The 27,736-nt window shown below is 46.0% G+C and overlaps 1 protein-coding gene across 1 annotated transcript in view; it reads right to left on the bottom strand.

The window, feature by feature from the left end:
- Nucleotides 1–1,663: 1,663 nt before the first annotated feature.
- Nucleotides 1,664–27,736, bottom strand: part of PGM2L1 (phosphoglucomutase 2 like 1) — a 46,108-nt gene continuing 20,035 nt past the window's right edge. Inside the window, exons 3-14 of the mRNA XM_065049668.1 lie at nt 25,786–25,892; nt 24,027–24,111; nt 22,281–22,364; nt 20,709–20,902; nt 19,040–19,229; nt 18,398–18,495; nt 17,451–17,631; nt 15,074–15,167; nt 13,137–13,266; nt 10,641–10,830; nt 10,033–10,166; nt 1,664–5,387 (exon numbers count right to left, since the gene is read on the bottom strand). Of these exons, the coding sequence (XP_064905740.1) occupies nt 5,285–5,387; nt 10,033–10,166; nt 10,641–10,830; nt 13,137–13,266; nt 15,074–15,167; nt 17,451–17,631; nt 18,398–18,495; nt 19,040–19,229; nt 20,709–20,902; nt 22,281–22,364; nt 24,027–24,111; nt 25,786–25,892 (1,590 nt within the window). The 3' untranslated portion in view covers nt 1,664–5,284. The remainder of the gene's footprint in view (nt 5,388–10,032; nt 10,167–10,640; nt 10,831–13,136; nt 13,267–15,073; nt 15,168–17,450; nt 17,632–18,397; nt 18,496–19,039; nt 19,230–20,708; nt 20,903–22,280; nt 22,365–24,026; nt 24,112–25,785; nt 25,893–27,736) is intronic.

Here is a 27,736-nt window from a genome sequence, read left to right on the forward strand (position 1 = left end):
CGTTGGCAAGATGGACCCAACCAGCAGGACTAAACCATGAGCCACGGGCTCCAGAGATGACTCGAGAACCCCCGGAATGCTGAACCCAAGAGGCAGGCCACGTGGGCTGGGCTTGGCATGTTGGTAATTAATTTAGTTCCTAAATTAACATGTAAATTGACAAGACTGGAATGTGAAGCCAGACACCAGCACCTGCTAGGACTCACCAGCCTCTGGTGACTGTCCCCGGGTCCTGGTGCTTGGCCAGGATGGACACTGGGACCTCCATTGTGACACTCTCGTCCCCCAAACCGTTCCCACGTGCCCTGTGGTGGCTCCTGGAAGAGATGTCCCCGTTCCACAGGGACAAGGACAGCAAAACCCTGTCCCGGGGTCCTGAAGCACAAACTGTTGCTCTGCCCCCCAGCTCCAAACCCCAGGGGTGGCCCAGTCTGTCCCTTGCTTGTCCCCAGCCTGTCCCTTGCTTGTCCCCACATCTGCAGGACCCACCAGGCTTCTGTCCCTCTGCACAGGCTCACGGTGACATCCAGCGCCAGCTCCTGCAATTACAGAGCGGTGGAGCCCGTGGAGGCTCAGCCATCGCTGACCTGTCCCTGTCCTGTCCCTCCTGGTCCCCACCTGGCTGTGTCAGGGGGTGACACTGCTGCTCCCCTTACCCCCAGCCCAAATAAATCCCTCTACCTCTGCATCCCGCAGCAATTTTCATTTAAAAACCTGATTCGGGGGTACAGTTCAGTCTCTCCGTCTGTTACGTTGTCACCGTAGCACGGGATAAAATTGGGAGCGAATTCTGGCGAGCTGGCAGGAGAGCGGCCCCGATGAGGAGCAAGGGGGCTCTTCAGCCTTAGCAAGGAGAAAATGTAAAAATAAATTAAAACATAATAATTAACCCCCAGATCCCCTTGGGATGAAGCCCACAGCCATCATCGAGGGATGCGGGAACCCTCCTGGACTCACTGTTGCGCCCTGATATCATTGATATCAACCTCTGCGATGCTTTAAATTTGCATTAAAATATTAAAGCCGAGCTGGGGTTGAAATCAGCTCGTGTCTCAGAACCAGAAACACCCCAGAAAAACCCCAGCACGGGGTGATATGAGAAGAGGGGGGGCAGTGAAGGATGGTCCCTCATCTTCATCAACTTTCCTGGTAGGATTTTTATGGAGCTGAACCCTCTTTTATTGGGGTGAATTCCAGCCCTTTGGGTGAATCTCTCCCCTGCAGTGCCCACCCTAGATGGTGGCTGCTCCTCTCCCCCGGTCCCCTTGTCCCCAGCCTCCACCAGCTCCTTTCTAGGCTGTTGCTTTTCCCAAAGCGATTTCACCCCCAAAACACCAAATTCTCCTTAAATTTGGCTTGTTCTACGGCCCCAAACATCTGACTCTTCCCACCTGGTGGCATCAGCGGTGACTTGGGGTCACAACCAGTCCTCGGTGCTCTGCCCTGGGCCAACTTCAGTGCCGAGACTCTTGGAAACGATGTCACCATTTGACAGGTGACATTTAGCATCATCATCATCATCTTCTTCAGGAAACACTGGGGGTTTTAGGTGTCCAAGCAACACACGGTCAATATTCCTCCTACACCAATTCAGGAACAATTGTGTCCCAGCTCAATTTTTGAGGCAATAGCGTTTGAACAAAGACCAAAGAAACGCGAAGGATTGCTACTACGAAGAGAATATTTTATTAGTTCTAACACTTCATTCAGCTAAATCCACGTAGCAATACACACAGAAATACTTCTGAAAAGTGCAAATTCTCACTCTGTATTTGTAATATGCCCGAGTTTTACAGAACAGCCACCGGGTGAACAGGAGAACAGATCCAGAACTCGCCAGGATTCCAGATGAGGAGAATGAAGCAACTTCAGGTACTTCAATCACCTCGTATAAAGTTTCTCTTGAGCACACAAAGGGTGGAGGAGGATGGAAAATGTCCTGGGTATCAAGCTGGACTCGAACCATCCAGGTGTCACCACACAAAGAGTCCCCTCCCACATCTTACTTGTGGAGAAAATGTGGCAAAAAAAGGGGGGGAAGACAAAATGAAGCGGTAACAACAATAGTTTTAAAATGAGAGAGAATATCCAAGTGCTTTTTCTAGCAGAACACGCGTTCCACCCCGCTCCGAACAACAGAAACCATTGTCCCACCTGGCGGCTTCTCTGAGTGTCCCACAACGCGCTCCCTTTAATAAAACAGGAGCTGAAATCCTGAAGCCAAGGAGGGGACACAAAGTGCTGAGTACCTGTAAATCGGGGAATACCACTGGAAATGTCAACATCCTCCAACTAGATACAGCAACAAATCAGGTGCGAATTGGGGTGGAGGAGCCCCAGGCAGCGTGTGCTGCGTGTTGTAACTCACCTCAACGTCTGAATAGAAAGACATTGAATTTGAATTCTGAATTTAGGCTGTGGGTGACACGAAGAAGCATCTCCCCTACTTAAATCAAATAGTAGTTAAAATGAAGGAAATTGGGAGATCTACTTGGGGCAGATCCCACTTCTCCTCACAAAGGTCCCATCCCAGGCTGGTGGAAACAAGTTTACCACGTATCTGAGAGGGACGGAGATGAAACCTGTCACATCAAAAAGGGAAAAGCCAAAAAAACCAAGCCCTCCTCATTTTATCAAATGCTAAAAGCAAATTGGCTGGCTAATTAAGAGGTTAAGCCAATGACTTGCTGTAGACCAACCTTTGAAAAGGTGTATTTGAACTGGAAGCGCCTATTAAACAAATCCGCAGTGGACTTTGATCTGGTATCTGCTTCCTACTCAGGTCTGCAAAGCTTTTGTTCTTATCTGTAAAGTAGTAAAGAGCAGCTGACAACTGAAAATAAGGTTGTGCATAAGCCCAACAAACTCTTAACACAATACATAACAAAGTTCCAGGGCAATGAAAACCAAAGAATTAGAGTCCTTCACAGTAACACAAGTCAGGGAAGCGAGATGGGAGGAGATAAAGAGTTCCGGAAATGGAACAGAATAAATATATCAAATGGTTCCAATACGGTAGGAAAACAACGGTAGCAGCACTTTAAAACCAGCAATAGTTATTCTAACCCTTAAAATACATTCAACACGTTGTGCCTGTTGCTGTCGTTCCAAAAGCGCCGCTCCGCCTAGAACTTACTGCTCAAATCTATCGACGAGAAGAATCCCAAATACTTAAACCCTGTGTTTTAATTAAAGATATCGAACAGTTCCCGACGTCTACGAACGGCGATTGCGAACGTAATCATCATTTTCTTCCATCCTGCGTTTCTAACTCTTGCCTATTGATATAAAGCAGATCTCGCTGGGAAATTGTGGATTCCTGCTCTTTGTAGGAGCACAAAAATAACTCACAAGACGTCACTCTTAACGCTAACGGCTACGATATACACCAAACGCGCTACGCTTTTTACAGTGTTCACCTTTGTTCAAACTTCTGTTCCGAGTCGCTCGTTCTCTTCTGAACTATTAAGAAAGCAATTTAAAAAGCAAGAATCCCAAGCGCCTAAAAGCTTAAAGCTGATGTCGGTGGAACAAACGGCGAAGCCTCTGTCGAATTCATGACGATTCGCACCTTTTTGTGAACCTGAAGACGAAGCGGCAGCCAGAAATGTCTTCACGCCTTCCGAGCGCTGCACAATAACATGAGGATATTCTAAGCGTAAATGCTTTCGGCTTCTTTTCCCCGCCGCATCAGTAAAATGTACAATCGATAACAAACAAGCTTTTTGGCGTTTGATGCATTTCACTCGGCTGCAGAACCATTCGGAAAGAGCTTCATTCCAAATAAAAAATAAATAAATACGGGCGGTAAAGGAGAATTTGTGCAACACACGGAGCTTCTGCAGGACACGTACATTCATATACAGCAAAAATACTTCTCCGCGGTTATAGTGCAAAGCTGCTGTCAGCATGAAATACCCGATATCCGCGCGGCCACGGCAACCTCAGTGCTCTTTGAAGCCATCGAGATGCGACACGTACAAACAAAACACGCGGCGCCATCCTACGGCATCAAGCTGCAAGGGTGGAATAAGGACAAATGTATTTAACAATAGCGGCAAAACAACGGCTTGAATTTAACCTTCGATACAGAGGTTAAATGTTCGGTTTTATCTATTTATGTAATTACTGCAAAGTGATAGTGGGAGATGCCCAGAACGTCATTGACTTTATTCTGAAGGCATGTATTAGAAATTTAGTAGCGACTATTACTCTCAGTTTATCACTTTCTGCTCAAGCAAAGGTAGGAAACACGGGAAATTGTTAATAATTTGCCCTAAAAGATGATGAATAACAGCGTCTGCAAACTGCTGTTCTAACAAATTAGTTTGTAAGATGTGACAAAAAAATTAATAATGATTTAGCGACAAGAAAAATCAAATCAAGGATGTCAGTGTCTCACCTCCACTTTCTTCCTTTTTTTAATATACAGCATGAATTCAAGCCAACAAAACCAAAATAGTCCCTTTAAAGATGGGGGACAGCGGGACAAAAAATGGTTACAAGGCCTACAGGAGTTAAAACAGGCTGTTTAACTGAGGAATAAGTATGTTCTTCCTCCTTTGGAAGCCTCGGAAACGCACAATGTAATTCAAAACACGGACCTGCGTGTGTTGCCACTATTGTTTCGCCATCGATATTTGAAGATACGCACTGGAAAGACACACTGCACCAAGAGCACCTTGACCAACAGAAGATACTTAAATAGCTGGAAAGTGTCATATCGAACAAGTCGCCTAAATGAGAAATACCAAGCGCTGAGCTCCACTTCAGCATTACTTTGGAAATTAAGACCTGTAACGATGATACCAGCACTCACACACACAGCTAGGAAGAAGCAGGCTTTTTTTTTGTCAGTTTGGAGCGATTGTTTCCTTCAAACGCTGCCCAAATTTCCAACTTTATCACACAAAAGGTATTGATACCTGAAATGAGCTTAAGACAAGATCTCCTGGCTAAGATCACCTGTCTTAACGGCAGTTCGTTAGCATTGGTGCGGGTTAATTTGGTCAAAAGGACAGGAAATTGTAACAATAAATAGAATTTAATATTAATATAATAATAAATCCTGTTCTTTTCTCTCATGTCCTCTCCTTACCCCAATTTTCTAGCCCAGACTTTGGTGAAAAGCCTGACAAAAGAATGCTTCTTCTTTAGAGAATACAACTGGAGCTGTTTGTTTAACACACATACACACACGTATTAAACTGAATTCTGTTCTTGGTTCCTCGGTTTCACACCGCGGGGCCGGCGGTCGCTCCTTCGAACAGAAGTGATGGGAGACCTAAGCAGAGCGCCAGATCAGTCCGTTCTTATCCGGCTCCAGAAAATTCGCAATCAAAGCTTCAATAAGCTGCTGAAGTTCTTCTTCCAGCACGGTTCTGTCACTAGAAAGAGAATAATATCACGTCAGGGGGTTGATAAACGCCAAGATTCTATTTAAAAATAAAATAAAACCAAGATCTGATGGTGAATGGAGTAGCTCTATGTTTCCTACCAGCATCAACATGCAGAGACTCACAGAATCCCAGGGGTTGGAAGGGACCTGGAAAGCTCATCCAGTGCAATCCCCCCATGGAGCAGGAACACCCAGATGAGGTTACACAGGAAGGTGTCCAGGCGGGTTGGAATGTCTGCACAGAAGGAGACTCCACAACCCCCCTGGGCAGCCTGGACCAGGCTCTGCCACCCTCACCAGGAACAAGTTGCTTCTCATACTTAAGTGGAACCTTTTGTGTTCCAGTTTGTACCCATTGCCCCTTGTCCTGTCATTGGTTGTCACCGAGAAGAGCCTGGCTCCATCCTCCTGACACTCCCCCTTTCCATATTGATCCCCATGAATGAGTCACCCCTCAGTGTCCTCTTGTCCAGCTCCAGAGCCCCAGCTCCCTCAGCCTTTCCTCACACGGGAGATGCTCCACTCCCTTCAGCATCTTGGTGGCTGCGCTGGACTCTCTCCAGCAGTTCCCTGTCCTGCTGGAACTGAGGGGCCACAACTGGACACAATATTCCAGGTGTGGTCTCCCCAGGGCAGAGCAGAGGGGCAGGAGAACCTCTCTGACCTACTGACCACCCCCTTCTAACCCACCCCAGGTACCATTGGCCTTCCTGGCCACAAAGGCCCAGTGCTGGCTCATGGTCACCCTGCTGTCCCCAGGACCCCCAGGTCCCTTTCCCCTACACTGCTCTCCAACAGCTCCTTCCCCAACTTACACTGGAACCTGGGGTTGTTCCTGCCCAGATTCAAGACTCTACACTTGCCCTTGTTCTAGTTCATTACATTTCTCCCCGCCCAGCTCTCCAGCCTGTCCAGGTCTCTGATGGCAGCACAGCCTCTGGCGTGTCAGCCACTCCTCCCAGCTTGGTGTCACCAGCAAACTTGCTGACAGTCACTCTATTCCCTCATCCAAGTCACTGATGAATATATTTAATAACAGCGGCCCCAGCACTGCCCCTGAGGCACTGCACTAGATCCAGGCCTCAACTGGACTCTGCCCCATTGACCACGACTCTCTGGCTTCTTCCCTTCAGCCAGTTCACAGTCACCTCACTCCCCGCTCATCCAGACCCACTCCCTCAGTTCAGCTGTGAGGATGCTGTGGGACACTGTGCCAAATGCCTCACTCAAGTCAAGGTAGACCATGGACTTCATCCATTTGCTTTAACAAGCTACTTTGTGGTAGTGACTACCGCAATTTTAATTTAATTTTATTTAAAAAGAACGGCCACAAGAGGGCTCTGCGCTCCAGAGGGGACACAAGAACTAAGGACTGCAAAACCAACGCACGACTGGTCAGACACAGGCTGTAAATGGATTAAAAAGTCAGAATGAGCTTCTAATAGCAAATATCGATACCCCATATTTTTCTCTCCGTGGCGTTCTGTATCTGATTGTATTTTGACTAAGGTGCAATTTACGGGGATTGAGTAATCAGGCAAAGTGTCACGGCTCACAAGGGGACACTGTAACATACTGATCCTTTCCTTATTTAAACACACAGTCATTTATTCAAGTAAAAAGGCAACATCCACACGCACAAACACTAAAGTATTGCAGCACTCCTCTAAAACTCCATAATCCCTCTCCTACCCGCAAAGTCTCACTGGAGGGAGAGGAACTCAGGCTGTTTCTAAAGGAGAAAATACAAACCAGACTTCTTTACATTTGCTGTGTTCATTAGTGGAACCGGCAATAATGAATATATCGCTGCCCTTCAGGCCACCACTTCCTTTGAAAGCAAATACCTAAAAACGCTGCCATAAAACTGAGTTTCCTGATGCTCAGCTTTTAAGAATAATCAATAAACAGCAACTCATAAAACTATTCGCAAAGCTATTACAGAGAAGAGTGTCTTTTGAGGTTCCTACAGACCATTTGATGCCTCGAACCAGGGAAGCTTGAAAGCTTTTCAATTTTCTGTTCCAGATAATAATTGTCGTTAACCGTAGGTATTACTAAAATTCAAGGTCGATGTATTTTTCTGACTTTCCAGAATGAACAACAGCAGAAGCCCAAATGAAGCATCAAAGCATCTGGCCTTGACTTGTGTTAAAATTAGGTTAAGGGCAATTTTTCTAGCATTTATTTCTTCCTCGTTGGTGCAGCTGTTTGGCTCCACTGTATCTTTCCTTTTCTTCAGCGTCTACATCAAATGGTACCATGTCCACTCTCCGGTTTATGGAAGCACAGAATCATTTTGGATGGAAAAGACCCTCAGGATCATCAAGTCCAGCCCTAACCTAACTCTGGCACTAACCCATGTCGCTGAGAACCTCATCTAAATGCCTTTTAAACCACTCCAGGGATGGTGACTCCAGCACTGCCCTGGGCAGCCTGTTCCAATGCCCCACAGCCCTTTGGGGAAGAAATTGTTCCCACATCCAACCTCAACCTCCCCTGGCGCAACTTGAGGCCGTTTCCTCTGCTCCTGGCGCTTGTTCCTGGGGAGCAGAGCCCGACCCCCCTGGCTCCAAGCTCCTTTCAGGCAGTTCAGAGATCAGAAGGTCTCCCCTCAGCTCCTGTTCTCCAGCTGAACCCCCCAGGTCCCTCAGCCGCTCCATCACACTTGTGCTCCAGCCCCTCACCAGCTCCGTTCCCTTCTCTCAACTCGCTCCAGCACCTCAAGGTCTTTCTTGGTGTGAGGGGCCCAAAACTGCCCCCAGGATTGGCGGTTTGTCCTCCCCAGGTCCCAGCACAGGGACGGTCACTGCCCTGGGCCTGCTGGCCACACCAGTGCTGGTACCAGCCAGGATGCTGGTGGCCTCTTGGCCACCTGGGCACACGCTGGCTCATGTTCAGCCGCTGGCACCAACACCCCCAGCTCCTTTTCCGCCGGGCACTTTCCAGCCGCTCTTCCCCGAGCCTGTAGCGCTGCCTGGGGTTGCTGTGACCCCAGGGCAGGACCCGGCACTTGGCCTTGGTGAACCTCAGACAATTGGCCTCAGCCCATCGATCCAGCTGGTCCAGATCCCTCTGTATGGCCTTCCCACCCTCCAGCACATCAACACTCCACCCAACTTGGTGTTGTCTGCAAACTCACTGAGGGCGCACTTGATCCCTTTATCCAAATCAGTGATGAAGAGATTAAACAGAACTGGCCCCAACACTGAGCCCTGGGGACACCACTCGTGACCGGCCAACAACTGCATTTGGCTCCGTTCACCACAACTCTTCCATTCCCACATAAACTAAGAATCGCTTTCACCTACCAGACAATCAGAAAGTTCTCTGAGCAAATAAACACAAGTTTCTGGTAAGAGCTGCCACTCAGAAAAGTGGGGTGTAGAACTTCTACCACTTCTCTGACCTGCTGTTACTCCACAGTCAGTTCAGAACAGTTTAAAAACGTGATTCAAAAGATTTCAATGGTGTAAACACACTCTATGCTTTTATTTTCCCCTTTTCAACTGGAATAAGTTGAATCCAGGCAGCTGTCAGAAGGGGAGAGACCTCTAGTTGCTATCCAGAAACTCAGAGCAACACAGCAAATTCCCAAATACAACAGGAATCCACCTGGGTTTAAGGATACTTGCACAACTTCATTACTTTATAACTGCAAGAGAATAATCACAGAATCCCAGAATGTCAGGGACTGGAAGGGACCTGGAAAGCTCATGCAGTGCAATCCCCCCATGGAGCAGGAACACCCAGATGAGGTTACACAGGAAGGTGTCCAGGCGGGTTGGAATGTCTGCACAGAAGGAGACTCCACAACCTCCCTGGGCAGCCTGGGCCAGGCTCTGCCACCCTCACCAGGAACAAGTTGCTTCTCAGATTTAAGTGGAACCTTTTGTGTTCAAGTTTGCACCCATTGCCTCTTGTCCTACCATTGGTTGTCACCGAGAAGAGCCTGGCTCCATCCTCCTGACACTCACCCTTTCCATATTGATCCCCAGGAATGAGTCCCCCCTCAGTGTCCTCTTGTCCAGCTCCAGAGCCCCAGCTCCCTCAGCCTTTCCTCACACGGGAGATGCTCCACTCCCTTCAGCATCTTGGTGGCTGCGCTGGACTCTCTCCAGCAGTTCCCTGTCCTGCTGGAACTGAGGGGCCACAACTGGACACAATATTCCAGCTGTGGTCTCCCCAGGGCAGAGCAGAGGGGCAGGAGAACCTCTCTGACCTACTGACCACCCCCTTCTAACCCACCCCAGGTACCATTGGCCTTCCTGGCCACAAGGGCCCAGTGCTGGCTCATGGTCACCCTGCTGTCCCCAGGACCCCCAGGTCCCTTTCCCCTACATTGCTCTCCAACAGGTTGTTCCCCAACTTACACTGGAACTTGGGGAATTAAGTTAATGAAAGAAGTCTCCTACAGTACCATATGCTGAAAATTCAATTCTTTTTTGTCTTATTCACTGGAGAGGGGGGTCTCTTATAAGCAGGAATGTGCATCGCTGGCCAGTTTAACATGCTGGAACAGTCAGCTGAGGCTCAGGTCTACAAGAAGGCAGAAGAATCCTCTCCATACAGGGAATAGACCTCAAATTTCATTTTTCAGCCCAAAAGCACATTGCAGCAGACCTGCTACCGACCTCTGTTCGGGCAGCGCGCACATCTCCGCGTAGTACTTGATCTTTGGTTCTGTCCCGCTGGTCCGAAGGGTGGCGACGCAACCGTTTTGAAACGTAAAAGTGATCATCTGGCTGCTTTTACTCACCGGCAGCACCTGTAAAAACAAGAATATTTTGTTACAGACCACCCCAATGAACACAAATGTGGTGGGGTTTCTTATTTTTATTTTAATACAACATTCAGCACATAGCAAGCTAAATAAATATGCTGAAACCTGCTGTCTATCGCCTGGATTAGACTCAATATTTCAGGATAATGGCACTGCTTCCCACTGCAATTCCAACACCTGGAAGCCCGATAGACAGCTTAAGAATTGCAGGAGCCTCAAACTATTTAATTTAAGAAGTTTAGTCATTGTTATATCAAAATAGTCAACACTACAGTGAAGCCATTTAACATTTAAGCAGTTTTCTTCCCAGTAAATGTTGTTGAGTGTTCTTAATATAGGATGGTAATTATAGTGGCATCGTAGCTGACAAAGAACATCTTTCTGCACAGTTCTTGGTCCATTTACCTTTTAATTTCCTCAAAAAGAGAACCCCTCCTGCAATAATACTCTGCAACTCACTGATTTTTTATTCGGCTGGCTGCTGTCGTAGCCGGTGGTAACATCTCGTACATGTAAAATATTGTATATCCCACAAAAGCTTGGATAACACTGAGGGGTATCGAAGTTCCGAAGTTTCTCAAATATCCTTTTGATCGTAGGAGGATCGTAGCACAAGAAATAGGAAGTCTTGGATATGTGATATCCGTACCTACAAGCAGATTGACATTTTCAGTTACAAGATTCGGAAGTTTTCTGCACATTTGATATGTAAAGAAAGTCCCGGGTTGGAAAAGCAATAACAGAACCAGAATGCAGCTCTCACAGCCGTGGAAATAGATATTTATAGGGAAACGTCTGGGCTCTGAAGCCCATTTCACAGCATTCATCAGATCATCTTAAGCTATTTGTAAATTCAAGCAAAAGTTTCAGATCCAAAGAAATAAAAGCCAACTATTCGGTCAAGTGCAGCCTCAGTTGCCCTCTGTAAATTAATATACAGTATCATTCCTACACCATGTTGAAATATAAGTTGTCCTTCACTATATTCCACTTATTCCTTGTTCTACAGAGACCATTCTCTGCATCGTGACTAGAAGACGAATCCTTCTGTTATCATGATCGCTGACAGCTTTTTAATCCAGTTGTGCAGAATTGTTTCTGCTGCAGTTCGCTTGTGACACAGCAAACTCCCAAGTGCCACAAAGAGACAAACGCCCATCAGCATTTGTGCTTCCTCGTTCCAGGTTCCAAAATTGGTCTTTCTGCTGGGCTGGCAGGAAAATCAGTGGCATCTATGATTTGCTGTAATTGTGCTAATAATCCCATTAAAGCCGAGGAACTTCTCCCTATAAACTAGGCTTATCACAGTACGACTTTTCATTCTGACATAAACATGTTCCTCGTTTTATTGCTGTCTGTCAAACACAGGCTGTTCCTTTAACCTCTGTTCTGTTACAAATCTCTGCCAGAATCACAGAATCCCAGAATGTCAGGGGTTGGAAGGGACCTGGAAAGCTCATGCAGTGCAATCCCCCCATGGAGCAGGAACACCCAGATGAGGTTACACAGGAAGGTGTCCAGGCGGGTTGGAATGTCTGCACAGAAGGAGACTCCACAACCCCCTGGGCAGCCTGGGCCAGGCTCTGCCACCCTCACCGGGAACAAGTTGCTTCTCATACTTAAGTGGAACCTCCTGTGTTCCAGTTTACACCCATTGCCCCTTGACTTATCATTGGTTGTCACCAAGAAGAGCCTGGCTCCATCCTCCTGACACTCCCCGTTTCCATATTGACCCCCATGAATGAGTCACCCCTCAGTGTCCTCTTGTGCAGCTCCAGAGCCCCAGCTCCCTCAGCCTTTCCTCACACGGGAGATGCTCCACTCCCTTCAGCATCTTGGTGGCTGCGCTGGACTCTCTCCAGCAGTTCCCTGTCCTGCTGGAACTGAGGGGCCACAGCTGGACACAATATTCCAGGTGTGGTCTCCCCAGGGCAGAGCAGAGGGGCAGGAGAACCTCTCTGACCTACTGACCACCCCCTTCTAACCCACCCCAGGTACCATTGGCTTCCTGGCCACAAGGGCCCAGTGCTGGCTCATGGTCACCCTGCTGTCCCCAGGATCCCCAGGTCCCTTTCCCCTACACTGCTCTCCAACAGCTCATTCCCCAACTTACACTGGAACCTGGGGTTGTTCCTGCCCAGATTCAAGACTCTACACTTGCCCTTGTTCTAGTTCATTACATTTTCCCCGCCCAGCTCTCCAGCCTGTCCAGGTCTCTGATGGCAGCACAGCCTCTGGCGTGTCAGCCACTCCTCCCAGCTTGGTGTCACCAGCAAACTTGCTGACAGTCACTCTATTCCCTCATCCAAGTCACTGATGAATATATTGAATAACAGCAGCCCCAGCACTGCCCCCTGAGGCACTGCACTAGATCCAGGCCTCAACTGGACTCTGCCCATTGACCACGACTCTCTGGCTTCTTCCCTTCAGCCAGTTCACAGTCACCTCACTCCCCGCTCATCCAGACCCACTCCCTCAGTTCAGCTGTGAGGATGCTGTGGGACACTGTGCCAAATGCCTCACTCAAGCCAAGGTAGATCATGTCCACCGCTCTGCCATCATCATGTGATCTTCTAACAATCCCCAGACAGTGTTTCGGTGAAAATATTAAGTGTTTAAAGAGAGGCACACTAAGATATAGCTACCCAGGAAAAGATAAGTAACACAGTGTGAATTAAATACAAGAGAAAAGTTTGCCTTGGGGGATCCATATGCAAAATTCTACTTTTTCCATAATTTATTGCAGAAACATGATAACAAGAGTCTCTTTAGTCTTTTGGGAAATGTGGCATTGAAGTGGTATCCGTAATTGTGAACACTGCAGCATCAGAAAAAAGAACTGAGAGTGATAAAACATCTGAGGGATGTATGAAAAATACTTCCTAGATTATTGTCACCTCCAAAATAGTTCAAAATAGTTCTACAGGTTTCATAATCATGAAAAATACAACTTACGTTTCGTAGATCTCAATGAGTTTCTGCGCTAGTGTAAGGTTCTTGTGCTCCAGGTACGCTGCCATTTCCGCTATGACCACAGCTGCGCTCACACCGTCTTTATCCAACACTGATGTGCCACACATGAAACCTAAAAAGAAAAGAATTGATCATGGAAAAAAAAGCTGACACACTGTTACAGTGATGTACTTCAAAGTTTTAACCTTTTTCCTGGAAAAGAAACTTGGTTAATACAGGTAAGCTGGTTTTATTACTGCATGTGCATTCCTATTTGGTGTGAAATCAAAGTTAGGGGTCATAGGGCTGGAAAGATACGTGTTATAATCAATTAATTGGTAACATCTGCTCGCATAGTCCAGTGCTAAACACACAGTGTGGCCAAGCTGCCTTCTTTCCAAAGGGATATATGTGCAAGATGTTATTAATTCACAGAATCACAGAATCCCAGAATGTGAGGGATTGGAAGGGACCTGGAAAGCTCATCCAGTGCAATCCCCCCATGGAGCAGGAACACCCAGATGAGGTTACACAGGAAGGTGTCCAGGCGGGTTGGAATGTCTGCAGAGAAGGAGACTCCACAACCTCCCTGGGCAGCCTGGGCCAGGCTCTGCCACCCTCACCAGGAACAAATTTCTTCTCAAATTTAAGTGGAACCTCCTGTGTTCCAGTTTGAACCCATTGCCCCTTGTCCTACCACTGGTTGTCACCGAGAAGAGCCTGGCTCCATCCTCATGACACTCACCCTTTAGATATCTGTAAACATTAATGAGTCACCCCTCAGTGTCCTCTTGTCCAGCTCCAGAGCCCCAGCTCCCTCAGCCTTTCCTCACACGGGAGATGCTCCACTCCCTTCAGCATCTTGGTGGCTGCGCTGGACTCTCTCCAGCAGTTCCCTGTCCTGCTGGAACTGAGGGGCCACAACTGGACACAATATTCCAGGTGTGGTCTCCCCAGGGCAGAGCAGAGGGGCAGGAGAACCTCTCTGACCTACTGACCACCCCCTTCTCATCCACCCCAGGTACCATTGGCTTCCTGGCCACAAGGGCCCAGTGCTGGCTCATGGTCACCCTGCTGTCCCCAGGACCCCCAGGTCCCTTTCCCCTACACTGCTCTCCAACAGCTCGTTCCCCAACTTACACTGGAACCTGGGGTTGTTCCTGCCCAGATGCAGGACTCTACACTTGCCCTTATTTCTAGCTAAAGAGCATTCCTGTTGTCCCCTCCAAACATCCCCCACACTGGCCACGGGTGCCCAGCAGCTCCCCTAATGGCCCTGGCCAGGGGGCTCTGGGGCCAAACAAAAGCAGCTGTCAGCCTCAAGCAGCAGAGAGAGAGGGAGATGTGTCTACTCCTTCCATATCAAAGGAGGGAGCGAGAGAGAGTGAGGTTTGCATTCTGCCACAAACACCATCCCACAATCACACATTAATACCCTCCCCAAGTTGTCTAGCGTGCTCTAGGAAGGGTGAAAAGTGTCGAGTGATCCAGAGGTGGGTGTCGAGCTCTGCCACAAGAGAATTCAAAAGAATTGTGGTGGTGTTTGACAGGGAGTAAAATTCATGGTGGTCTGTTAATCAATGGCAATAAAATGCAGAATGATACAGATTAAAAAAGAGAGGCCAGACAGTGCATAAAGGGAAGACAAGAATGGAAGAGAGAAGCAGGAAGAGGAAAATGGAAATAAATGTAAAGGAAAAGATGAGCCATGAGGAAATGGGAATGAAAGAATTGCAGACAAAGTACTAACAAGTTGTTATTCAATATATAGCATTGATGATGCTAGTTGGCAAGTTGGTTTGATGACAGCGAAGTACTACAACAATAAAGAATAAGAATAAAGTACCTTTGTGTTTCTTTTCCTAACTAAGACCGCTCCTTTTCAGGTGCACTTTTCCCCCACAATTCTCAGTATTATAAAGGGATATTAACACACATACCAATAGACTCTTCAAATGCAAAGAGAACTTCTTTTCCATTATCCAGGAGATCTTTCACTCTGCTTCCAATCCATTTAAAACCAGGGAGCGTTTCCTGAAACAGAATAAAAATATGCATTAAATACACGCTTTCTGTGTCATTTCAGGTGTAGAAGTTAAGGAAAACAAAATTAACTAAAAGAAAAAAAAAAAGAAAGGAAAAAATAAAGATGACACATATCAAAATTTTAGGGTCAATGGGAGAGATTGCGTCAGGATCAAAACACCAAAGCTTAAGGACATATTTCTTATTCAAATCATTTACTTGAATTTACACCTAATCAATCGACCAATAGAACAGGGACAGTAAAGACAAACATTGGACAAGTTGTACCTTCTGTACAGATTATGAAACTAAGGCAAAGCATCACTGGGCAGCATTTTACTAGGGAATACTCAACTAGGATACGAACATCAAAATCAAGGAGTGAGAGACTGTAGTGCTCTCACTGATTAGATACGATGTTCCATGGTGCTTATCAGATGAGACAACAGGACAAAGTTAGTCAAGAAGAAAAGTTACAGAATCACAGAATCACAGAATGGACTGGGTTGGAAAAGACCTCAGAGATCATCCAGTCCAACCCTTGGTCCAACTCCAGTCCATTGACTAGATCGTGGCACTAAGTGCCATGTCCAATCTCAGCTTAAAAACCTCCAGGGCCTGTGAGTCCAGCACCTCCCTGGGCAGCCATTCCAATGCCTGACCACTCTCTCTGCAAAGAATTGCTTTCTCATCTCCAGCCTCAATTTCCCCTGGCAGAGTTGAAGCCCATGGCCCCTTGTCCTATTGCTGACTGCCTGGGAGAAGAGCCCAATCCCCACCTGGCTAGAACTGCCCTTCAGGTAGTTCTAGAGAGTGCTGAGCTCACCTCTAAGCCTCCTCTTCTCCAGACTAAACAAGCCCAGCTCCCTCAGCCTCTCCCCATAGGGCTTGTGTTCCAGTCCCTTCCCCAGTCGTGTTGCTCTTCTCTGGACCCGCTCCAGCACTTCAATCTCTTTCCTGAGCTGAGGGGCCCAGAACTGAACACAACACTCCAGGTGTGGCCTCCCCAATGCAGAGCACAGGGGAAGGATCACTGCCCTTGTCCTGCTGACCACGCTGGTTTGGATACAGGACAGGACACCACTGGCCTTCTTGGCCACCTGGGCACACTGTTGGCTCATGTTGAGCTTCCTGTCCATTAGTCCCCCAGGTCCCTTTCTGCCTGACTGCTCTCCAGCCACTCTGTGCCCAGCCTGGAGCGCTGCAGGGGGTTGTTGTGGCCAAAGGGCAGCACCCGGCACTTGGCCTTGTTGTTACAGAGATATAAAAAGCAACTTTGGGTGCTGGGAGGGAAGAGCGCTGCCCAATTCCTTCAAATCATACAACAACAGTCAAAAGAAAATGGTCATTATTTGGAAGGTACAAAGAGGCGAAGCTTTTCAAGGAGATCAAGGGGTTCTGTAAATTCCTGGGGGTTTTCCAGCCAAATGTGTCCCCTTCCAGAAATAAAATATATGAACAGTATTTAGTGAGTTAACAAAATTCACTACAAGGCAGTGAGATTCAACCTGATTAAGCATATCTAAAAATTGTTTACAGAGCTGCTTTCAATTTAAGTTTTGAACTTGTCACCATTCGGTAAAATATCTTTTCCCACTGCACGTGGCTTTAATTAAGAGGCGTATGAAACAAGACCTGGAACTCTGTGTGTTTGTGCTGAGCTTTAGTGCACTTGCATCTCTCAGGGTTAAGATCCAACAGAAATCACAGCAAGTACATAATTTGAATGCCAAAATTAAAATAATAATTGCTCATCTGCAGGGGTGCTCCCAGTTTTCTTTTTAAGCAAGTCCTCAATGAAATGGCATTAAGGATGTGAACATAAGAGTTGCCTTGTCGGTCACAATTTGAAGCAAAACCAAATTTAAAACCTACTAGAGTGAAGGAATATTGTGCAACCTCTGTTTGCTACAAATCCATCCAAAACCACCCAATTTTTGCAGCAAACACACCAAGTTGCACACACTTTCATTCCCTCACACGGAAGGTTTTATCTCTAGGAAAATAACCAAGACAAAGCCATTTCTCTTACACATAATTTAAGTTTTAATCTGCGTCACCTGCTAGTCACAGCCTCCTTGCAGCTTTGCATAAGCTGATTTCATCATCTGCATTGGCTGCAAGATGCTGAAATCAGGCCTGCCTAAATAAAAACAGCATTCTCAAGTTGGAACACATCAAAACTCCCAGCCAAAAGACTGCAAATCATCTGGTTTTCATTTCATAAAGCCTTAAGATGAGCGGCAAGACGAAGAACACAGCGATCATTTATTCTGCCACACCAACACTCACTTCAAAGTGAAATCCCTCCTTAAGAGCAATCGCCCGCAAAATTTTCGAGGAGACCGTGGTCGCCAACATGTAAACGTTCTTCACATCCGCGTCTTCGGAGCGGTTTTCCTTCCAGCAAGAAAACATCCACCAGCCAAACAAAGCCGCCAGTTCGTTGCCGGTGAACACCTTCCAGCGCCCGCTGCCGACAGGAGAGAAAACAGAGTATTGTCATGTTTGCCATCTCAAGGGGAGATATTTTCTGCGGTCGCTGGAACAACTGGGATCCGAGCACAACAAGCTGCTCTAGACAAAGCCACCGTACTAACAGGACGGCACATTTATCACGTCTGGATGATTTACAAGCCCAGTGCGTTCTATTTGCAAGCAAAGATACCAAGTATCTTTACCGTCTCGCTTTAAAATAGCTTAGGTCTTTTTAATTTCTCAAACAGAAGGAGTCTATATGAGTCTATACATTGCAGACAGGCAATGCCTGCACAACTGTGCATTATAGACAGTTACTTACACAGCGATCAGATTTTTGGCCTGTTAGTGGGAGAAAAACAATTTAAATTCAATATGAATAAGCCAGGAAAACAATGTAATAGCCCCCAACAGCTGACTGTCCCAAGGCAGAACTGGTTTGCTTAATAGAAGCAAAAACACAATAACAACAAGATTTTACTGTCTTTAGTAACTTTTCAGTTCAATTTTATTTGGCCATTTACTGTAACACTAAGTATTTAATCATATTAATCAGTTATTAACTGATTTTATTTAAAATACATTGTTTTAGGTGAAACTATACCCAAAGGTGAAGCCAGCAAGGAAAATAACCCAAATAACTAAGTCACGATGGGGAAGAGTGGGTTGAAGGTGCGGGACTGTCAAAGTTTTGGGGATATTCGGCAATTGTCACTAACTCTTCTGCACAAAGACGTAAAATAAAAGGTCCCGTCGCTTACTTCTCCTGCTGTTCTGCCACCGCGAGTCTGTCTGCGTCTGGGTCAGTGGCCACCACTACTTTAGCGCTTTCTTTCTCTGCGAGCCTCAGTGACAACTCCTGGGAAGGGAAGAGGAAAGGGGAAGAAAGGAAGGGGAAAGGGGAAGAAGCAAGAGTCAGCCCTCTCCCCATAGGGCTTGTGTTCAAGTCCCTTCACCAGCCTTGTTGCTATCTTTGATATCTTTGTCTCTCTCTGATATCTTAGTTTTCCTTCTCTCTTTTCCTTCTTGAACATATAAAGGTAACATCATCGTAAATTCTGCTGCTAAAGTCTTGTTAAGTTTTGTGCTGTATTAATATACCTTTGCCAAGTCACTAATCACTGTAATTTGTATCCCACCACATGCTTTTAGTAAATTCCTAACTGAATTAGACCTCTGTCTGTTATTCACTTTGTGTTAACGCACAGAAATACTCAGAGTTAACTCACATCTGTCTCAAATGTTGGGACAGGGCACGTGTTGCATTCAGAGTTAACTCATCCCTCATCCCACCTGGTGGGACAGGACAATTGCACACACCTGAAAACCACGCACTCCCTGTTTTCTTCCTATCCAAACAGAGGAAAGCTCATAAAAATATGATGAAGTAGAAATAAAAATACCAGCACAGATTCTCCTTCTTCAGGATTTGGGCATTTGACAGTCGAGAAATCTGGATCTGGATCTTTTTGTTCAGGTACTGGAATGGGGGGTTGAAAGCCAAACGCTTTGAAAGCCGCCTGCACGTAGTCGTGTCCGACTCCATGAAAAGAGGTATGAACAAACTTCAAATTGGTTTGCTCGTTTAGCTCCCTGAGAAGGAAAAAAAAGAAGTTCAGTAAGATTTTAGTTATTTCACAAGACTGCTTTCATGTGGGAAAGCAAAAGCAAAAGAAAACGCAGTTACACTTGGTACTATTCTGCTGAGTTCTGAATTGATTTCAAAGAAGGAACCAGGGGAAATTTATCATTTGGACTTTCACTGGGAATTACAGAATCACAGAATCCCAGAATGTCAGGGATTGGAAGGGACCTGGAAAGCTCATGCAGTGCAATCCCCCCATGGAGCAGGAACACCCAGATGAGGTTACACAGGAAGGTGTCCAGGCGGGTTGGAATGTCTGCACAGAAGGAGACTCAACAACCTCCCTGGGCAGCCTGGGCCAGGCTCTGCCACCCTCACCCTCAACAAGTTGCTTCTCAGATTTAAGTGGAACCTCCTGTGTTCCAGTTTGAACCCATTGCCCCTTGTCCTACCACTGGTTGTCACTGAGAAGAGCCTGGCTCCATCCTCCTGACACTCACCCTTTCCATATTGATCCCTATGAATGAGGTCACCCCTCAGTGTCCTCTTGTCCAGCTCCAGAGCCCCAGCTCCCTCAGCCTTTCCTCACACGGGAGATGCTCCACTCCCTTCAGCATCTTGGTGGCTGCGCTGGACTCTCTGCAGCAGTTCCCTGTCCTGCTGGAACTGAGGGGCCACAACTGGACACAATATTCCAGGTGTGGTCTCCCCAGGGCAGAGCAGAGGGGCAGGAGAACCTCTCTGACCTACTGACCACCCCCTTCTAACCCACTCCAGGTACCATTGGCCTTCCTGGCCACAAGGGCCCAGTGCTGGCTCATGGTCACCCTGCTGTCCCCAGGATCCCCAGGTCCCTTTCCCCTACACTGCTCTCCAACAGCTCATTCCCCAACTTACACTGGAACCTGGGGTTGTTCCTGCCCAGATTCAAGACTCTACACTTGCCCTTGTTCTAGTTCATTAAATTGCTGGTTTAAAGCTGCTTCTCCTGGAAAATGAAACCTTTACCTTCTGTTGAATCAGCTGAAAGTCTCCCAAGAACCAACCATTAATTTCTGCAAACTCAAGCTCTTCTACCACCCTGAAGATCTTACTCTGGCTCTACATACATTATTCATCCTCTTCCTTTTATCTTTGCCGTCTGCCCCCCTTAACCTTTAATCTCCCCACTTCTATTCTATGCATTCACACCTCAGCTTTACCCTGAACTTCTGCCTTTTATTCAGAACTCTTGGACCATATTTATTTGCATCAAATGGTTCACACCAGGGTGCTTTACTGCAGACAAGTATCCAAAGGCAGGTTGTTTCATTGTCAATTTAGCCCTAATGATGGTGACCATCTAATTTAACGACAGATCAGAGAGGGATGGGGTGAGACAGAATGGACAGATGTCCAAAAAGTTATTCCCACTGCTCAATTTTCCACAAGTAATCTAGAACTTGATTAAAAACCATCATTTAAGTACACTTTGCTTTATACAATACCTATGATAGCAGATCTTTTTCAGATCCTCCATGTAGCAGTCACAGATTTTCTTCAGAGGATCCTGTCTGAGGGGACTGGTGTCTACTAGATTCTCATTCCAAGAGCCGTTCCACGGTTCAACGCACTCTTCTATACATTTGATGATTTCCTTATCGTGAGGAGCGGTGATCTGGGCTCCATTTTCCCAGTAAACCTGGTGGAAGTTGTAGGAAAACACGACAGTTTATCTACAAACATTATCAACTTCAGAAATTCTTTAGCTATAGGATTCTGTGTATTTCCTGGCATTGGACCGGCTCAATTCTCAACAATCATGTGGAATCAGATAGTTTATGATTTTATGTATGTCATGATAGTTACTCAGCAACACAACCTATTTTCAAGAAAGCTGGTGTTCAACTATTGTGTCTGAAATCACCCAGACATGAGAAGCAGGAACTGGGCACTTAAACTCAGCGTTGTGCAAACAGAAACAGAAGAAAAACACCTTCTACATAGCCTGGCATCCCTTTTGATAAAGCAGCACAACTTGCTTTTGAAATGGAAGCAAACCAGATAAGCAGTGTGCCAAGGTACGTGTTTTTCCGTAACTGAACAACTATAATCTTTCAGCAAGAAACGCTGTCAAACTAGAAAAAGGTTTTGTTAAGAAATTATTTAGATGTTTGTTTCCATCAGGATGGTTGAATTCAAAGCACCGACTTTCTACTCAGACCCCCCCGTCTCTCTTTTCTTCTGGCTATTACAAAACCCATCGGTACTCAGAGTCTTCATAACTGTTTGTCAAGTGTGGTCAGAACTGGACAAAACCTTCCGAAGCTGCTGAATTTGCAGGGGAAACAGTGAAAGATAAAACAATTCTTCTGAAAGACTAGAAAAGAACCCAAGATCTTAATAAAAGTAAAATGTTTTGTATCAGAAGACCCAAACGTAATAGCTTCTTGATAAATGAAGCACCTGGAAAACGGATGTGAGTTATTTTCTTATTCATTGCAACAGCAAAGCAGAAGTAAAGGCTGGTGAAGTACTTTACAGCTTGTTCCGCTGAAGACGAGCACAGTACAATCACCTCTCTGAGTTATCTCTGTGCAGAGTCAGACTGGTTTTCCTATCGTTGCCATTACTCACCTCTTACTAAGCTTCTAGAACGCTACATTTAAAGTTTAGAGTTTAGATCAGATTCTTCTCAAGTTTAGTTCAGATTCTTCTCATGTTTAGAAAGGAAAAACTGTGTTACAATAACACATAGGCCACGTTTGCTATTATAGATGGTTACGCTGCTCCAAGTGTTCAAAACGAAGGCGCCCGCCTCTCTCCCAATGCCCAGAAAAACAACCTTAAAGGGAGCAACAAACTACCACACAGTTTTATTCATCAACTATAATACCATCACCATCTTCTGCAGTTACGTACTACGTTGACTAATTTCCGTAAGCTCTAGCTTAGTTTTAAACTCATTTTTAAGTCTAATTGTGGCATAATCGCTTAAGCATTACTTCAGCTGCTGATTAGACTCTACGGAATGTCAAAACAGACTTGTGCTCAATACATAAGACAAGTTCAAGCTTTACCTTGTACCCGTTGTCCTCCTTGCGGTTGTGGGACGCGGTGATCATCACACCAGCCACAGCTTTGAGCTGCTGAACAGCGTAGGGCTACGGAGGAAACCCAGAAATACCAGTTTACCCAAGAGTTCTGCAGCTGGCGTAAAAAACATTATATTATTAGGACAGTTATGCAAGAGGATGCCGCAGGAGAAGCGTCTCTTAATGTTTAGCTAGTTAATTTGCAAATTGTATACATGAATGTGTAACATTCCCTTTCCTGTAGCTAATAATAGAAGGAAAGCTTGTTTTATTCTGTTGCATAGGAAGATGATTCTGTTTCCCAATCACATAAACAAAATTGCTAACTGGCCAACTAAAGAAAGTCTACACTAGCATTTGAGGAACAGAAAACAGGTGGGAACAGAATGAATTCACCAAAAGGCTTTTGGAAAAACAAGCTACAGGTATTTCACAGAATCCCAGAATGTCAGGGATTGGAAGGGACCTGGAAAGCTCATCCCGTGCAATCCCCCCATGGAGCAGGAACACCCAGATGAGGTTACACAGGAAGGTGTCCAGGCGGGTTGGAATGTCTGCACAGAAGGAGACTCCACAACCCCCTGGGCAGCCTGGGCCAGGCTCTGCCACCCTCACCAGGAACAAGTTGCTTCTCAGATTTAAATGGAACCTCCTGTGTTCCAGTTTGAAGCCGTTGCCCCTTGTCCTACCATTGGTTGTCACCGAGAAGAGCCTGGCTCCATCCTCCTGACACTCACCCTTTAGATATCTGTCAACATGAATGAGTCCCCCCTCAGCCTCCTCTTGTCCAGCTCCAGAGCCCCAGCTCCCTCAGCCTTTCCTCACACGGGAGATGCTCCACTCCCTCCAGCATCTTGGTGGCTGCGCTGGACTCTCTCCAGCAGTTCCCTGTCCTGCTGGAACTGAGGGGCCACAGCTGGACACAATATTCCAGCTGTGGTCTCCCCAGGGCAGAGCAGAGGGGCAGGAGAACCTCTCTGACCTACTGACCACCCCCTTCTAACCCACCCCAGGTACCATTGGCTTCCTGGCCACAAGGGCCCAGTGCTGGCTCATGGTCACCCTGCTGTCCCCAGGACCCCCAGGTCCCTTTCCCCTACACTGCTCTCTAATAGGTCATTCCCCAGCTTACACTGGAACCTGGGGTTGTTCCTGCCCAGATGCAGGACTCTACACTTGCCCTTATTTCTAGCTAAAGAGCATTCCAGTTGTCCCCTCCAAGCAATATCCACAGCACACTAGAAAAACTTGCAGAATAGGGATTTAAAATGCTGCAAGAAAAAGCTTCTGGAGAACAGAAAGCTCTATTTTTTTTGGAAATTAAAAGCAGAGGAAATCCTTCATTTCTTCCACTCTAAGCGATGGGGGTCTTATATCCAAAAATATACAGTGTGTATATTCACACACACAAAAATGTCATCTTTGACCCTTATTACACACAGATCTTTAAGCACAGAATAAAGGAATGTTTCACCTGTAACTAACAAAGCAAAGCCTGGCCTGCAATCACTATTGCCCTCACATAGCAGTCCAGAGCGAAATGGGATTCTGTTGCCCATCTGCATACACAAAAATTCAGCGACGTTCTTTTTACAGCCCCGAAGAGCCAAGCGTACCAAGCAGCCCTTATTTTTCTGAGAAGCAAATTGCTAGTTGCCATTTTTAGTCAACTTTCCAATCGTCCCTTAGCTGTGTGGTTCAACAATGAAAAGTAAAGAGAAGATGACTCACCACAAACGGTGTCGGGACATAGGTGGAAAAGAAGTAGACAGGTACATCTTTAGCCAGCAGGACGGCGGCAGTGAGCTTTGCAAGTCTAACACCACCAAAAAGAAAGCATTTAGTCAGCAGAGGACAATCCAATAGCCATTTACATTACTATAACTTTCATTTTACTTGTTTCTTAAATCCCTTTTTTTTTTTTTAAATTACACAAAAAGTAGGATCCTGCAGTTTACACAGTGAATGGAAGAGTTTCCATGTTACAGAATCCAAGACGGTGTTTTAATTTGTGGCTCGAAGAGCACAAGGCGCTTCGGTCAATCCCCTAAATAAACCAGTGATATCAAACCCAAAGATACAGAACCTATTGGTGGGATGCTTGTCCTTCATTCAAGGACATGAACTGATCTCCCAGAAAGTTTCAAGCACCAGATGTCAGCACCAGCAGGTCTGGGAAAGGATTCAGCATCCCACACAGCAAAGCTGTGCACCAGCTTCAGAAACATCCACGAAGCAGATCTAGTCCTAAAATATACTTCTGAAAACAAGCACGGGCTTATTCTTATTATTATTCTTATTATTAGAAACTGTGTTTTTAAACTTTGCCTTTATTATAAACATTTCCTTTCAAGTAGCAGGGAAACGCTCTTTCAGGTAACTGATATTAAACTGTTCTTTTCAAGTCAGGTCTACTCAGCTCAGCAGTTATTGGGAAGTCTGAGAGTCAAAACAGATGAGAGATTAAATAGGGTAAGTTTGATCTGCTCACTCATTTTTACAAACAAGCATTAATACTTGTTTATCTCCCACGATGAGTGTATTGGAAGCTTAAGTTTCAGTTCCTCAGAATTTCTCTATAACCCAAAACCACTTAAAAGAGTTTGAGAGCTCAGCTTGTAGCTGAAACTCCTGAAATTTTGCTTGGAGTATCACGATGTTCTACACCAATTTAATTACGGGACATAGACCATCTGCCATCTCCCATAGAACCAAAACCACTCTTTTGGGGAGGTATAATTCCATTTTAGCACTATTGCAACTGCACGTCAGCCAAGGGGACAAAAGAAACATGTTGCTGAGAACTGATTTGCTCCTTTGATATGTTAAACTCGGCCGTCAAGTCCAAATTCCAAGCTTTACGTGGCTGAAAAGGAACATTTTTCTTACACTTGGACATCTCTAAGCTGTGCATAACCCTCCCTTTATTTTTTCCCAAGATGTTTTGCTGCCCCAGTGACCAGGGATTAGGAATTCTCACAAAATCAGAAAGCGGTTCTTTTACAGATCCTCACTCCCCTTCCCTTGCAAAGAGCAGCTTGACACCACTACAACTTCCCATTTTAAGCATTCCAGGTAAAATATTCCCAATATGGAAATACATCAAGAACACGGGTATGACAATTCCAGGTTCCAGTGGGCTGCAGGTAGAATTCTTCTCCCCAAACAAGCTTAAATCAGGCAGATTATACAAAGTAACAACGGTGTTAACAATTATGCGTGAACATATAGGGATTTCAAGCTATTCTGAATTTACCTTCACATTCAAGTTTCTCTTTGTAAATTCTTTCGGTGAAGCAACTAGCCTCACATGCCCCATTTTCTGGCAACTGGTATTATAAAAGCTTTAGTCCATGCCTCTCTGAATTATAATTTAGACGGTAAAGGGAGGGGAAAGAACACAGTGCAGTTCACGACAAAATATTCAAATGTGATGCAATGAAAGGCACAATTTAATTTCTAGGCTGGTAAATGTGATCAATACTCATACTTCTTACTGCTGCAGTTGCTGGTGACCTGACCTCGTGTGTCATATCCAACAACAAAGCCTCTTTGCTTAAAGTCTGAAAAACACCTCTCCAGATACTTGTAGATCCCCTGCAAGGAAAAATAATATAAAGATTAAAAAAGAAGAACTAGTTTTAGTGCAGCACATGCAAGCTTTAAAAATGATCTGTTCTATAGGACATAATGTCACTAGTCAAAATAAAGCTCAGCAAAAATATCAATAATGATGCCCACAAAAGCACCTTTATCGTTATTCATGGAAAGAATGAAAGCAAACGGAGCAATAATTATGGGAAATAAAAGCAGTACAATAATAAGTGACCAAACAGCATAAGCAAAGCTTGAGGCAGCAAAATCCTCAAGCAGCAAACAGAATCACAGAATCAACTGGGTTGGAAAAGCCCTCAGAGATCATCCGGTCCAAGCTTTGGTCCAACTCCAGTCCATTGACTAGATCATGGCACTAAGTGCCATGGCCAATCTCAGCTGAAAAACCTCCATGGCCGGTGAGTCCAGCACCTCCCTGGGCAGCCATTCCAATGCCTGACCACTCTCTCTGCAAAGAATTGCTTTCTAATCTCCAGCCTCAATTTCCCCTGGCAGAGTTGAAGCCCATGGCCCCTTGTCCTATTGCTGACTGCCTGGGAGAAGAGCCCAATCCCCACCTGGCTAGAACTGCCCTTCAGGTAGTTCTAGAGAGTGCTGAGCTCACCTCTAAGCCTCCTCTTCTCCAGACTAAACAAGCCCAGCTCCCTCAGCCTCTCCCCATAGGGCTTGTGCTCAAGTCCCTTCCCCAGTCTTGTTGCTCTTCTCTGGACCCGCTCCAGCACTTCAATCTCTTTCCTGAGCTGAGGGGCCCAGAACTGAACACAATACTCCAGGTGTGGCCTCCCCAATGCAGAGCACAGGGGAAGGATCACTGCCCTTCTCCTGCTGACCACGCTGGTTTGGATACAGGACAGGACACCATTGGCCTTCTTGGCCACCTGGGCACACTGTTGGCTCATGTTGAGCTTCCTGTCCATTAGTCCCCCAGGTCCCTTTCTGCCTGACTGCTCTCCAGCCACTCTGTGCCCAGCCTGGAGCGCTGCAGGGGGTTGTTGTGGCCAAAGTGCAGCACCCGGCACTTGGCCTTGTTGAACTTCATCCCATTGGAATCAGCCCATTTTTCCAGTCTATCCAGATCTCTCTGCAGAGCCCTCCTGCCTTCCAGCAGCTCCACACTCCCACCAAACTTGGTGCCATCAGCAAATTTGCTGATGATGGTCTCAATCCCCAACACTTGTTTTCAATCCGTACTGTGCTTTTAGGGATCCAAACCATCTTCTTAAGCAACCCATTGAGAAAAATCCATATTTTGAATGCCCAGGGTAAGTTTGGTATCAGTCTGTGCTAATCCATCCTTGTGCTCACAGTGTGACACCTTTTCAGCACCGTTTCCAAAGCGTTAGTTCTAAATTTGCATTAAAAGAAAGCTTCATCCTTACCCACTTTTTCAAAAGAAAGTTTGTTACTAGTGACCAGCTCCAGGTGGACACTTTAAAGCCCTTGATTTATATACTATGCAGATATAACAGCAGAAATCAAGCTGTCTTCTATAGATCAAGGCAGTACATTTCCAATGGCAAGATATCCCCATGCAGAGAAAAGAAAGTAGATTTTTAAAAGACACTGGGTGTGAAGAGAAATACGTGTGTAAATGTATATATGAGAAAAAACCAACAGCCTCTCGGCTGCCCCTTCTTTTTGAATCAGGAGATGGGTGTTCTTTGACAAAGTGCATTACATGGTGCTCCAGCTTCTCCATCCGCTTCTCTCTGGAGATCCATCAACTCAGGATGGATCAGCAGCTTTAGACAAAGAGGTGGAAACGCTATTATCGGTAGAAGATTCCAAAGGCTACAGTTCGCTCCGAAAAGCAGCTATCAGTAACA

This window comes from Columba livia, chromosome 1 (assembly GCF_036013475.1).
Source record: "Columba livia isolate bColLiv1 breed racing homer chromosome 1, bColLiv1.pat.W.v2, whole genome shotgun sequence".
Classification (NCBI taxonomy): Eukaryota; Metazoa; Chordata; class Aves; order Columbiformes; family Columbidae; genus Columba; species Columba livia.